Source organism: Biomphalaria glabrata, chromosome 6, assembly GCF_947242115.1.
Source record: "Biomphalaria glabrata chromosome 6, xgBioGlab47.1, whole genome shotgun sequence".
NCBI classification, from domain to species: domain Eukaryota; kingdom Metazoa; phylum Mollusca; class Gastropoda; family Planorbidae; genus Biomphalaria; species Biomphalaria glabrata.
The window spans coordinates 23,568,096-23,582,403 of record NC_074716.1 but is presented as its reverse complement, the minus strand read 5'-3'; the positions used below and the strand labels follow the sequence as shown (position 1 = coordinate 23,582,403).

The 14,308-nt window shown below is 36.9% G+C and overlaps 1 protein-coding gene across 1 annotated transcript in view; it reads left to right on the top strand.

Annotated features, from left to right (window-relative positions):
• The window catches only part of LOC106077470 (glucose dehydrogenase [FAD, quinone]-like), a 31,359-nt gene extending 21,263 nt beyond the window's left edge, over positions 1 to 10,096 (top strand). Inside the window, exons 8-11 of the mRNA XM_056032030.1 lie at positions 2,825 to 2,973; positions 4,021 to 4,198; positions 6,677 to 6,902; positions 8,858 to 10,096. Coding sequence (XP_055888005.1) covers positions 2,825 to 2,973; positions 4,021 to 4,198; positions 6,677 to 6,902; positions 8,858 to 9,011 — 707 coding nt within the window. The 3' untranslated portion in view covers positions 9,012 to 10,096. The remainder of the gene's footprint in view (positions 1 to 2,824; positions 2,974 to 4,020; positions 4,199 to 6,676; positions 6,903 to 8,857) is intronic.
• The last annotated feature ends 4,212 nt before the right edge of the window (positions 10,097 to 14,308 follow it).

The following is a 14,308-nucleotide window of genomic DNA, read 5'->3' as shown; positions in this document are numbered from 1 at the left end:
ATACAATTTATTGTTAGTAGTGTCCACTAAAGACGTTATTCAAGTTATTTCAAGGTTTATACTGTAATACAATTTATTGTTAGTAGTGTCCACTAAAGACGTTATTCAAGTTATTTCAAGGTTTATACTGTAATACAATTTATTGTTAGTAGTGTCCACTAAAGACGTTATTCAAGTTATTTCAAGGTTTATACTGTAATACAATTTATTGTTAGTAGTGTCCACTAAAGACGTTATTCAAGTTATTTCAAGGTTTATACTGTAATACAATTTATTGTTAGTAGTGTCCACTAAAGACGTTATTCAAGTTATTTCAAGGTTTATACTGTAATACAATTTATTGTTAGTAGTGTCCACTAAAGACGTTATTCAAGTTATTTCAAGGTTTATACTGTAATACAATTTATTGTTAGTAGTGTCCACTAAAGACGTTATTCAAGTTATTTCAAGGTTTATACTGTAATACAATTTATTGTTAGTAGTGTCCACTAAAGACGTTATTCAAGTTATTTCAAGGTTTATACTGTAATACAATTTATTGTTAGTAGTGTCCACTAAAGACGTTATTCAAGTTATTTCAAGGTTTATACTGTAATACAATTTATTGTTAGTAGTGTCCACTAAAGACGTTATTCAAGTTATTTCAAGGTTTATACTGTAATACAATTTATTGTTAGTAGTGTCCACTAAAGACGTTATTCAAGTTATTTCAAGGTTTATACTGTAATACAATTTATTGTTAGTAGTGTCCACTAAAGACGTTATTCAAGTTATTTCAAGGTTTATACTGTAATACAATTTATTGTTAGTAGTGTCCACTAAAGACGTTATTCAAGTTATTTCAAGGTTTATACTGTAATACAATTTATTGTTAGTAGTGTCCACTAAAGACGTTATTCAAGTTATTTCAAGGTTTATACTGTAATACAATTTATTGTTAGTAGTGTCCACTAAAGACGTTATTCAAGTTATTTCAAGGTTTATACTGTAATACAATTTATTGTTAGTAGTGTCCACTAAAGACGTTATTCAAGTTATTTCAAGGTTTATACTGTAATACAATTTATTGTTAGTAGTGTCCACTAAAGACGTTATTCAAGTTATTTCAAGGTTTATACTGTAATACAATTTATTGTTAGTAGTGTCCACTAAAGACGTTATTCAAGTTATTTCAAGGTTTATACTGTAATACAATTTATTGTTAGTAGTGTCCACTAGAGACGTTATTCAAGTTATTTCAAGGTTTATACTGTAATACAATTTATTGTTAGTAGTGTCCACTAGAGACGTTATTCAAGTTATTTCAAGGTTTATACTGTAATACAATTTATTGTTAGTAGTGTCCACTAAAGACGTTATTCAAGTTATTTCAAGGTTTATACTGTAATACAATTTATTGTTAGTAGTGTCCACTAAAGACGTTATTCAAGTTATTTCAAGGTTTATACTGTAATACAATTTATTGTTAGTAGTGTCCACTAAAGACGTTATTCAAGTTATTTCAAGGTTTATACTGTAATACAATTTATTGTTAGTAGTGTCCACTAAAGACGTTATTCAAGTTATTTCAAGGTTTATACTGTAATACAATTTATTGTTAGTAGTGTCCACTAAAGACGTTATTCAAGTTATTTCAAGGTTTATACTGTAATACAATTTATTGTTAGTAGTGTCCACTAAAGACGTTATTCAAGTTATTTCAAGGTTTATACTGTAATACAATTTATTGTTAGTAGTGTCCACTAAAGACGTTATTCAAGTTATTTCAAGGTTTATACTGTAATACAATTTATTGTTAGTAGTGTCCACTAGAGACGTTATTCAAGTTATTTCAAGGTTTATACTGTAATACAATTTATTGTTAGTAGTGTCCACTAGAGACGTTATTCAAGTTATTTCAAGGTTTATACTGTAATACAATTTATTGTTAGTAGTGTCCACTAAAGACGTTATTCAAGTTATTTCAAGGTTTATACTGTAATACAATTTATTGTTAGTAGTGTCCACTAAAGACGTTATTCAAGTTATTTCAAGGTTTATACTGTAATACAATTTATTGTTAGTAGTGTCCACTAAAGACGTTATTCAAGTTATTTCAAGGTTTATACTGTAATACAATTTATTGTTAGTAGTGTCCACTAAAGACGTTATTCAAGTTATTTCAAGGTTTATACTGTAATACAATTTATTGTTAGTAGTGTCCACTAAAGACGTTATTCAAGTTATTTCAAGGTTTATACTGTAATACAATTTATTGTTAGTAGTGTCCACTAAAGACGTTATTCAAGTTATTTCAAGGTTTATACAATTAGATCTAGTACGCCTACAGTGGTTTAGTTGTCTACCAGCAGTTTGGTGCTACAAGTCAACGACCGTCTTCAACATATGGTGTCAGAGTGAAGGTAAACAACCTACTGGTGTCAGAAGAAACAAAAGTAAGAGTTCGACAACACCCGTCTGCTGGCATAGGCCACCAACCAACTTCCTCCAGGCGACTCGGTTCAGGGCGAGTCATCCTTCTCCACTTCTTGCACATCTGCTTGGCATCAAGGTCTCCGTGACATAGGCATCAAGGTCTCCGTGCCATGTACTTCTTGACCTTCCTCAATTTAACTTTCTGATGGTTCAAGGTCAGGACTTGTCTAGTAATATTTTTTTTCAGGCTTGCAAAGAGTGTATTCTGACGATCCCTGAAGAATGTCACAAGGGACTATTGCTTAGCTCTTTCTATGTATAGTGAGCACTTTATGTCGAGAGCGTACTTTCCTGTTGAGTTAAAACTTTTAATTAAAGTCAATAAATTAATGTCGTCTGATATTTTCAGGATTTCTTGGTTCCCCGTTTCAACTGGAAGTTTTGGCTTTTAAAAGTACAACCAAAGAATTCCAAGAGAAAGATTGGCCTGACCTTCAGATCCATTTCTTCAGTATCCTTCCGCCAACAACTGCGGATGGATATGGCTACTCCGATGAAGTAATGTGTACATTTTTATTTTTATTTTATCTATCAAGTACATCTCTGGACTGTTTATTATGTTGAAGAGTTGTATCAGCTCAAAATGTAGTTTAGAATACAGACATTCGCTTACATGTAATGCAAAGATATATAAAGAGCGTGGTTGTTTAATGTTCAGACATCAAATTAAATAAAACAAGATAATGAAAAGACTTTGGTTTAATACTTGTGTTAATTACACAATCATCTCTTTTTTTACATTTAAACTAATAAGACCTGTTTTACAATTGAAATTAATTAAATAAAGTTGAGAAAAAGAAGACTAATTGATGTGGACAAATATGAACGGGTTGAATATGACAGATCCCATGAAAGACTAATAAATGATGAAGACTGGCAGAGAATTTGAAAGTAAGAGAAAAATTTTATCAATTCTATAATAACAATAAGCACAAGCCTTAGATAGTTGATGCTGCAATTGTAAAAAGTGCATAGAAATTAAGACATTTTTTTTTTCAATATCAGCTGATAAATAGTTCAGTACCTTGAATTCGGATACACCAGACCTCATCTGAACACCCTGTCTTATATTGTCGACCCCTCTCCAATATATCAGCACAGAAGATTGTGTGGACTGCACGATCCAAGAGTTGCTGGGGGCCATAACTCGAATCAAACCACAGTAGCAGAACTGCTTAAGTCTCAATCAGTAAATTATCCGTTCCCGTCCCATGCATGTGAGTGTACCAGAGCAACTGGTGACCCAGCTATAGAGCCTCCTAGAATTATGTTTCTTAAGACGCAATGGGATGTTTCTTTTCGTGTGGCCCTCAAGATTATAATTCCCTTCAACGACATGTTACTTTAACCGACATGTTACTTTAACCGACATGTTACTTTAACCGACATGTTACTTTAACCGACATGTTACTTTAACCGTGTTACAAGGTCTATAAACAGATGCAAAGTATATTTATAAATCTATGTTAATGTCTTTCCTAACACATTTCTAAGTGGCTTGACTTAGATCTAAATCTACTCTCTGGATGTTTCTTTTTCTTTCAGGTACTGGCCGAAATGTCGGAACGGAATAAAGCCAAGTACGGTTTCAAGTGTCTACCTTCCTTGTGTAGGCCAGAGAGTAGAGGGACATTGACCCTCAGGTCACGTGATCCCTTTGACTATCCCATCATCCAGGCCAACTACTTGGATAAACAAGGCGATGTAGACCTAATGATCCGAGGTTCGGAGCCAGACATTTATTTAATTTGTTGTCTTTAGTGTGGGAATTATAGTCTTTGAACCCATTATAACGGCCTAGGCTGGTCTTAGAAAGAGTTAATACAATTGCAGTGTGCTGGAATGAGGAAACCAAATGATATGCACACAGGAATATACCTATAACATCTTAATTGAGTATCTCTTGCGTTTGGCAAGGGGGAGGCACATAGTATAATTGTAATTCCAGTAATGCTTTACTGATACAGGAGGCGCGGTGGCTTAGCGATAAAGCGTTTGTCTTCTGGATGGAGGGTTCCGGGTTCGAAACCTGGTGAAGGTTCTTTGGGGATCCTTGGGCACCTCTGAGTCGATCCAGCTCTCATGGATAACTGACAATAGTTGTGCTGGCTCCATGACACCCTCGTTAACCGTGGGCCACAGAAACAGATAAACTTTACATCATCTGCTCTATAGATCGCATGGTCTGAATAGGGAACTTTTTAGAGATACAGTTAAAACTAGAGATGGGAAACGAACCAAACTCGAACCGAACGACCGAACCGAACCCGACCTTTAAAACTGATCGGTGCGAACTGTCTTTACCTTAACCGAACTGAATCAAGATTTTGCAATATTCTATTTAGAAAAAAAAATGTTTTCAGCGACATGATATGACATATATTTTTAAAGCTCGGAATATTTTTCTGTCTTCTTGAGCTGGCTGTGTCCTTGACATCTTGTGTGTACATCTTTCCTGCGTCAATTGGTGTTGTCTTCCTTTGGTATCAACATGATGGGTGCAGTACCGTTTAATATTTGTGCGTTAATGAAATGGGAGATTTGAAGAAACTAAAAGTAGGCTCAGAATGTAAATAAGCCAATTTATTTGATTTGTTTAGAGCTGTTGGTGGCTGTTTCCATAGAGCGAAATGTTAAACAGAATTATGAAATCAAAAACATAAACGAATATAAAGGCACTCGGATTATCATCTCAAAGTTACCTCTGAAGAGGATAGACGAGAAGGGACAAGTGAAATGAGTCGGTGGTTAGGAGTTGCTCACACTTTAAAGCCATTTTTCGACGGCGAATGCGTAGAAAATAGATTTACTATCATAGGAATGTGTCATGAAAAGAAAAATGCTGTTGAATCTGCCACTCTTTAACCCACGACCAATAGAAATCTCAATTTAAAATTATGAGATTTTGTAATGGAGCCGCTGACATATCTGATAGCGCTCAACACTTGCAACGTATTTGTGGTACGAAAAGCAATTTTAAAATCACAGAAGTTGCTATAAGTAGGGTGCACGGGACCACCACTGGCAAAGACAAGTCCATAGAAGTTTCAGACATCATGGAGAATGTTTCTCTTCTTTGGGAAAAATTAGTGGGAGTGACAAGTGATAGCACCAGAAGTATGGCTGGATGTCATAGCGGGCTGGCAGCAAGAGTTATTAGATTTTATCAAGTGACATCACATCATATCTAAATGAAATCAATAAGACACGACAAGAAAAAGAAAAGGTTGATTTGGCATGTTTAAGTGAACATAGCGCCTTCTAAACGACATTGCCACTCATCATTGAGAAGGTGGAAATGAACGAAATGTTTCGCCTCACAGTTCCCAGACAAACTTCTAGATGTAGTGCTACGACAAGGTGACACAACTATGCAGCAGAAGTTGGTTTCCGATAAACTTCCCACATCTCATGAATTAGTCTAAGTACTATGTTCACGTGTTTCTAATAAACGTGTTTTATTGTTATCTAATATTTTCGTATCATTTCTGTTATGTGGCCCGCGACTCGAGTGTCGGAAATTAAAATGGCCCGTTGGCTGAGTTAGGTTTGGCATCACTTTTTTACCAAATAAAATTAACTGAGCATTATTGCGTGCACATGTTTTGCTGTTGCCTAATTTTAAAACATCGAACCGAACCCGAACTTTAGATCTGACCGAACCGAACCCGAACCAGAACTTTAAAAGATAAGTTCGATTCTGAGCCTACAGGACTTAATTGCCTCCCCTTATTCTTACATTCTGAGCTTACAGAACTTAATTGCCTCCCATTATTCTTACATTCTGAGCCTACTTGACTTAATCGCCTCCCCTTATTCTTACATTCTGAGCCTACAGAACTTAATTGCCTCCCATTATTCTTACATTCTGAGCCTACTTGACTTAATCGCCTCCCCTTGTTCCTACATTCTGAGCCTACAGAACTTATATGCCTCCCCTTATTCTTACATTCTGAGCCTACAGAACTTATATGCCTCCCCTTATTCTTACATTCTGAGCCTACAGAACTTATATGCCTCCCCTTATTCTTACATTCTGAGCCTACTGGACTTAATTACCTCCCCTTGTTCCTACATTCTGAGCCTACAGAACTTAATTGCCTCCCCTTATTCTTACATTCTGAGCCTACTTGACTTAATTACCTCCCCTTGTTCTTACATTCTGAGTCTACATGAGTTGCTTCCTCTTGTTATTTCCTAGGAATTAAAGACTGCAGGAAACTGGTGGAGACCAAGACGATGAAAGACATTGGGGCTGAACTGACCGAGAAAACGTCACCGCCTTCCTGCAAGCAGCACCAGTACGGCTCGGATGAATATTGGGCCTGCATGCTGAGATTCAGGGCATTGACCATCTACCATCCTGTTGGTACTTGCAAGATGGGGCCAGCTAAAGATCCGACAGCTGTAGTTGACCCAGAACTAAGGTGATTGCATTTGTCTGCAATGATTATTGATTTCCTTCACAATAGAAATAATAATAATCATTGGTGAGGCTAATAGATGACGAACATAATTGTTAAGACAAGGAACACTGGATGCTAATATGAAACACTTGAGAATACTGTGCTATACTTGAGATGACCTAGACTGCACACCAATGTAGAATACTCTAGTCTAGATCTAGAGCTAGTCACAATAACTTGTTAGCTCTTCTCTGAACCTCATGAAGAATATTTGAAGCTTTCAACCAGTGACTTAATTCCATCTGTGGGCCATTTTAATTTCCGACATTCGTGTCGCGGCCATATGACCGAAAATGTACAACAACGAAATGAAATTGGCCTGAAACAATTTTATTAGAAACTTGTGGATTTAGTACTTAGATTAATTAATGGGATATTGGAAGTTTATCTTTTTTAACACTGGCTTCATTTATAGATAGCTTTACCAATGACTCATTTTCTTGTTTCTTTTTGCTAAATATGGCCAACGATCCTCCAACCTCTAGGCGTAGTTTCACAATCTTGTATTCGCGGCTCAATCCAAAAATGTCGTCACCTTGCTTTTATAATCCGTTTATATGGTGTTGTTGTTTTAAAACAAAACCTATATGTTGGCTTATTACCATGTTCCACCATGCTGCTTCGGCTCTCCCATTTCATACGGCATAATGTCTTGGAACCAATCCATCGGAGAAAATGTCAGGGCCCTAACGTAGGTAAAGTTACATTTTTCAACCTTTTTTTTTCACGAAGAAAAAAAAAAGGGGGGGGGGGATTTTCTACGCCTTGTACCGACGTTTCGGCTGGCCGGATGAAACTACGTCGCCGGCCGGATCGGGCCCGCTGGATGTATTTTGAGTATCACTGTTTTAAACTGTTCTCATTTCCATTTATGATTACCAAATATACAACCGAATGTGACGAAAAATCAATTTAAAAAATATGTGGACAGGAACCACTTATGCACCAGAGACATAAAATAATCTGTGTTATTCTCCTCTCTCTTCTGAGTCATTCTCCTCTCATCTCTGGGTTATTCTCCTGACTCCTCAGAGTTATTCTCCTCTCTCCTCTGAGTCATTCTCCTCTCTCCTCTGGGCTACTCTCCTCTCATCTCTGGGTTATTCTCCTGACTCCTCAGAGTTAGTCTCCTCTATTCTCTGGGTATATGAATCATTCTCCTTTCTCCTCTGAGTCATTCTCCTCTCTCCTCTGAGTCATTCTCCTCTCTCCTCTGAGTCATTTTCCTCTCTCCTCTGAGTCATTCTCCTCTGAGTCATTCTCCTCTCTCCTCTGAGTCATTCTCCTCTCTCCTCTGAGTCATTCTCCTCTCTCCTCTAGGTTATTCTCCTCTCATCTCTGGGTTATTCTCCTGACTCCTCAGAGTTATTCTCCTCTATTCTCTGGGTATATGAATCATTCTCCTTTCTCTCTGAGTCATTCTCCTCTCTCCTCTGAGTCATTCTCCTTTCTCCTCTGGGTTATTCTCCTGACTCCTCAGAGTTATTCTCCTCTATTCTCTGGGTATATGAATCATTCTTCTTTCTCTCTGAGTCATTCTCCTCTCTCCTCTGAGTCATTCTCCTCTCTCCTCTGAGTCATTCTCCTCTCTCCTCTGGGTTATTCTCCTCTCATCTCTGGGTTATTCTCCTGACTCCTCAGAGTTATTCTCCTCTATTCTCTGGGCTATTCTCCTCTCTCCATTGAGTTCTCCGTCAGTTGAAATGACAACACATACTAATGAGTATGCTCAAAAATATTGGTAAAAACTGTGTACAGTATGTACTGAAGTCTATCTAAGGGGCTTCGAATATCTGAATGTATTTCTGTCAGTCCTGTTACTTCCTGACTTTTAAAAGCCTAGTTGAAGAACTAGATTTTATTTTTGTCACGATGTTTGTTTCACATCACTATTTGTATATGTTTGTATGTTGCAGGGTCAAAGGTATAACTGGACTTCGTGTGGTAGATGCTTCCATTATGCCGTGGCTTGTGTCCGCCAACACAAATGCACCTACTATTATGATCGGGGAAAAAGCCTCAGACTTAATCAAAGGTGTACCGCCTCTCAAGCCTCTTGAACATTTATAAAGGGACTTCATACTTTCAAAATGTTTACCTTTTTATTGAATTCGTTTCAAAGGTTAACTGGTGGAAAAAAAAAAATGATTCACTAAAGTTAGTTTTAATTTGAAAACAATCACGTGCTACACTGGGGCATTTGATCCTTTTCAAAAATGACTACTACATTGTTTATTTATGTGTTTAATCATTCCCATGATTGTGAAAATAAATGAATTATTTAATTATTATATATATTTACAATTATACAATTTACAATTATATAACTAGCTAATTAGGGAAAATGTGTAATCCTTTATATATGATATATATATATATATATATATATATATATATATATATATATATATATATATATATATATATATAAAACAAAGTTCTTTACAGTTACCACATATAGATCTTTATTAGTTTATAATCTTTGTGTGAGTGTCTGCATTATTGGGTATATATTCAATTCAGATGCAAATGTCCCCTAATCCCCAATAATCTCTTATTATAGTTTATAGCGTACCAACATTTCTGTTCTAAATCTATAGTTTGTTCCACAACTGTGACTACAAGACCATGTAGTTCTAACTCAGGTCACAATCTTTGGTCTCTGGCAGAAAACTGTCAGTGTCTTTAGTCACGGCTTTTAGCTCAGTCGTTTCAATTGTGGTCAAGAAGGGATATTTCTGACCGGGCCAATTGGTCGTGAGTTGACCCACTGTTGATGACCACTTGACACTTTGGGAAAGCGTTTTAGAACGTGCTGGGTGCTCATTCACTGGTCATTTCCATGGACACCAGTCGATGAGTATAATTGAGTTGATCCATGTCAGCTACGGTGTAGTATCTTGTATCCGTGCAAATAGATTCGTTTAGTACAATGTTCCTTTATATAAATTTCTAGTGTGTGTCTGTGTGCATTTTATGTATTTATGTAATAATATTGCTCCTCTAACTATATATATATATATAACTTAGAAGTGCTACAGTGCTACGTAGCTGTGCCATAAATGTAGCACTACTTTGCTTCTATTTGTATCATCCTTGATAATATTCCACTTACATTTATAGCGTGTGTAATAAACTATTGACGCCGAAACATCTTTTCAGTTATCTTTATGTCAATCGTATCATTTATAAGTACACTGTTGTGCTATATATTTTAAAGCTATATAATAGAATTGTATAGAATAAGTATTAAAAAAAAAATTCGCTTTTCAGACTAGGGTAGATGATTTAAAGTTCATCTGTTTCAGTGGCCCACGAATAACGAGGGTGTCATATGGCCAGCGCAATGGCTAACCGCCTTTACTTTTCCCCAACTAATGACAGGTACCCATTAGTGAGGGAGGTGCCCAAAGATCGCGAAATAAAATATCCCAGTCTTCACCCTGGTTTTGAACCCGGGACCCCGTTTCGGAAGCCAACCGCTTTACCGTTCAGCCACCGCGCCACCATAATGTAAGCATGATCTAATGTAAAAAAGAAAAAAAAAGTAAATTATGGTCTTTGCTAAAAAAAATATCTAATACCTCCTTTCTTCAACTTATTAATCGATTATTTTGCTCTTAATAACTAATGAATGTTCAATTTAAAGCCCCGTTCATTAAAACCGTTTTCGAGAATCTCTCTCAAATAATTGAAACACTTGTTCTAGTAAGCTGTCAGACAGTCGCATACGTTGGGATATTGTTACGCTCTTCTCTACCAGGCCTTCTGTAAACACTGCTAAACACACAGCACATCTAACACAGGAACTTGACAACAAGAGTTTCAATAAACAATGTGGCGGTTTAATGACAAATAGGTCTACATCAACAGCCAATACAGCACAATTGGGTACATTAACTTCAAATGCTTTCTTGTACACAACAGAACTGCCTAACTATCCACTACAGGTCTCTCTAGCTCGTACAGCTAACTATCCACTACAGGTCTCTCTAGCTCGTACAGCTAACTATCCACTACAGGTCTCTCTAGCTCGTACAGCTAACTATCCACTACAGGTCTCTCTAGCTCGAGGACTCTCAAGGTACTGCACAGTCCTTATGCCTTTCGTTTCTAGACTCAACTTTCCTTTTTTACACACTGTCCCTCGTCCGTGAGGGCTTTCGATCACATCACCATAACACGGGTCATATTTTGCGTGTACTAGCAGTATTGTCATTGTCCATCGACAGCCGTTGACCTGTGTGATTGGCCTGAGTCGTGTGTGTCAGCAGGTCCCACACACATTAACCTTATCAGTCCGCCACTGGAGTTACAACAATATCAATGACACTCTTATTTATCTGTGTACAAACTCCTGATAATTCCTTCCACGAGTATCTTATCTTATCTTCTGAAATTACTCCAATAGCGTAATTTAATATTCAGCAAAACTGCTTAAAGCAAGAGCATGCACTTTCCATTTTGACAATCTTGTGCGCATTTCGAATCTTTGATTACCTCCCTTCGACTTTGGCTGGCCTGGTGTCCTGCCGTGGGTGAGGAAGATGACATATGCCTTAGAGAACACTTTAGTTTAATTCTAGAGGAAGTCAGGGCTAGAAGATAATGAGGATCTTAGAGTGCATGAGATCATCAAAGGTTTATTACGTTTTTTTTTGTATGTGTCAGAGATATTTAAAGTTCAATTGCTAGACAAAACCGAAAATTACACGAATTTCAGTAAAATTTGGACAAGTCAATACTGATAACGAAAGAGCATTGACATTCTGAGCCTAAAGAGTGTTATGCTTTTTTGTTTTAAATAGTTTATTACAGAAGGGGAAAGGACGAAATGATTTCGAATGTTATATTTCGATTTATAAACCATAAGGGGTTAAAAGGACTTTTAGAATTCTTAAAGAAAATTGTATACCGATCAAATGTCTTTTCTTAATATTGGGGCTTATTTTAACATCATATCGTTTTGAATGATTGTATTGTCTCCTCTTTAAATCTATCAATAGCTTTCTCTAACTTCTAAATGATTTCTTTACAAAAAGAGGAGTGGGGTAAATTAGACTAAACTTAGTCAGCAGTGGTGCTCTAAAGAGTTGTTGAAATAATAAGTCTCAGAAGGTCATGAACTCGCTGAAAGATTGGAAACAGTCGAGGATTTAAATAAAGTTAATTTAAAAATACCATTGGAAATAGTTCAATGCAGCTGCATAGATTTCAAGCACAGCTCAAAATACAAGGTAATGCTACATGTGCTATAGGTGTCTCAATTGTAGGACTACTTGTTCTGATGCTGTCTGTGGAGCTGTGTCCAGAAAGTCTGCACCATTAGGAAGGCTGAAAAACACGGACTGTGGGAGCGCTAAGTACAACACATGCACTGCCCAGAAACTCACTGAGATGTCACATGGTACAGATAAACAAACAACTTTTGAAGATGCTACAATGAACACATAGCTCTAACACAAATTGTAAGACCGTTTGATCATGCGCACAAACGTCTCCTCCCCCCTATCACTTTCTCTCTTTCTCCTTATCTATTTATATGTGTGTGTGTGTGTGTGTGTGTTTCAGTTCTAAACTAAATGGTAGTATATTATTCAAACATATTTCGAACGCTGCATTAATAAACTTTCTTCTTTGAATAGATTTTATTGAACGCAATCGATGAAGGGATTCGAACCAATGCAGACGTGAACAAAACTAGCCAATAAATGAGTTGGCAAATACACGAATTTGCATATTTATAAATGAGCAAAGTATGTCTAGGTCAAGCCGACTAAAGATGAATCTCTCTGAAATATAACACTGTTCATGGATAGAGATACAACGTTCAAGTAGAAATGTTTTGCTATGAAAATATTGTAACGATTGCATATAGTTTTGTAACAATGTAACTAATGTGTCTGCTTTTAAGTAGGCCTACTTCTGTGGCATTTTACGTCTCGAGAGACGATCTTTTCCCTTTGCAACTTCTTGTGTGACTAAAGGGGCCAATCCTTGATACACACAGCTGCGGTCGCAGGTTGGGCATATGTAATTTCCAGGCGCATTTTCACCCTTCTTTCTGCTTCCGTTGTGTATGGCATCTGCAATCCGAGACCCTTCGTTTATGTTCTCTCTCCATGTGGATCTATCCATGGCTACTTTTTTTCCCAGCTGCTAGTGTCGATTTTGAAGAATGAAAAATTCTTAACACTTTGAGCATTGTTTATTTTCTTGAATATTTGTTCTCTAAAAAAAAAAAAAAGCAAATAGGTACTTCTGGACAAATATCCAGTTGTGGACCTTAGTGTTTTGAGGCCTTGAATATTTCAGCCTATTTACTTGGTTTTCCATTGAAATCCATTAATGACAGCTCACACAATGATAGATCATTTCTTATTGGTCAACGCCCACTTTTAAAAAGTAATTGTCATCAAACCGTATGATGATGTATAGAGCAGTGTGAGCCCCTTATCTTATAAATTACGGACGTTCCTTCGAAGAAGATAATGACATATTACGTACATTTAGAAACCTTTCCAAATATTTTTGTTTCTCACCCTACGTTGTGTACATTGTTATCAATTAACAAACAAAACAACAATCTAACTTTCTATCACACATCTTGTAGAATTAATGGCTGCTGATCGTAAACAAATTTAAAAAAAAACGAAATAGAAACAAAAATCTTTAAAAACAAAATCCTGATCATCTTGTCGGAAGGACATTTCGAGGTCAGCCCATTAACCTTCACCAGACTTTCCGAGCCCAGGACTGCCCACTCTTCACCTCTAAAATGAAGAGGAGATGACGTGATAAATAAGAGGCCATTAGTATGCACCGGAAACAGTTCATAAAACCACTGCATAACTAAACAGTTGGCCAGAGCAGGCCGGGAAAATGGCGCCCTCGCATTATCCTCCAGGGATGTGGCGTGTAAGGCTTTCTTTCAATTATTGGAAGATTTCAGACGATGTTTCAGCTGCTGCAGGAAATTGGCAAGGCGCCATTTTGAAAAACTCCAACTCGGATTAGCCTGTCTCAATAAGGACAAAAGAGATGCACGCCCAGCCCCCTCTCCTGGGGGGACACTTTCTTCTGGAACCCCACCCCACACTACACTACCACCACCAGCCGAGAGACGAGCGTAACTCTGACATAAATGTAAAAGCATGGGGGGGGGGGGGGCTTTTGGAGAATAGAATGTAGCAATTTCAAATCATTTATTTTGTTTTGTCTTTCGATAAAACCTATGTCTCTAATTGAACTCTGTATCTCTTATTGAACTCTATGTCTCTAATTGAACTTAACTCTCTCACACGACAATCACGAGATTGTAATGTATATAAAATTCAATTAACTCTTTCCTCAGAGCTGCTATTAAC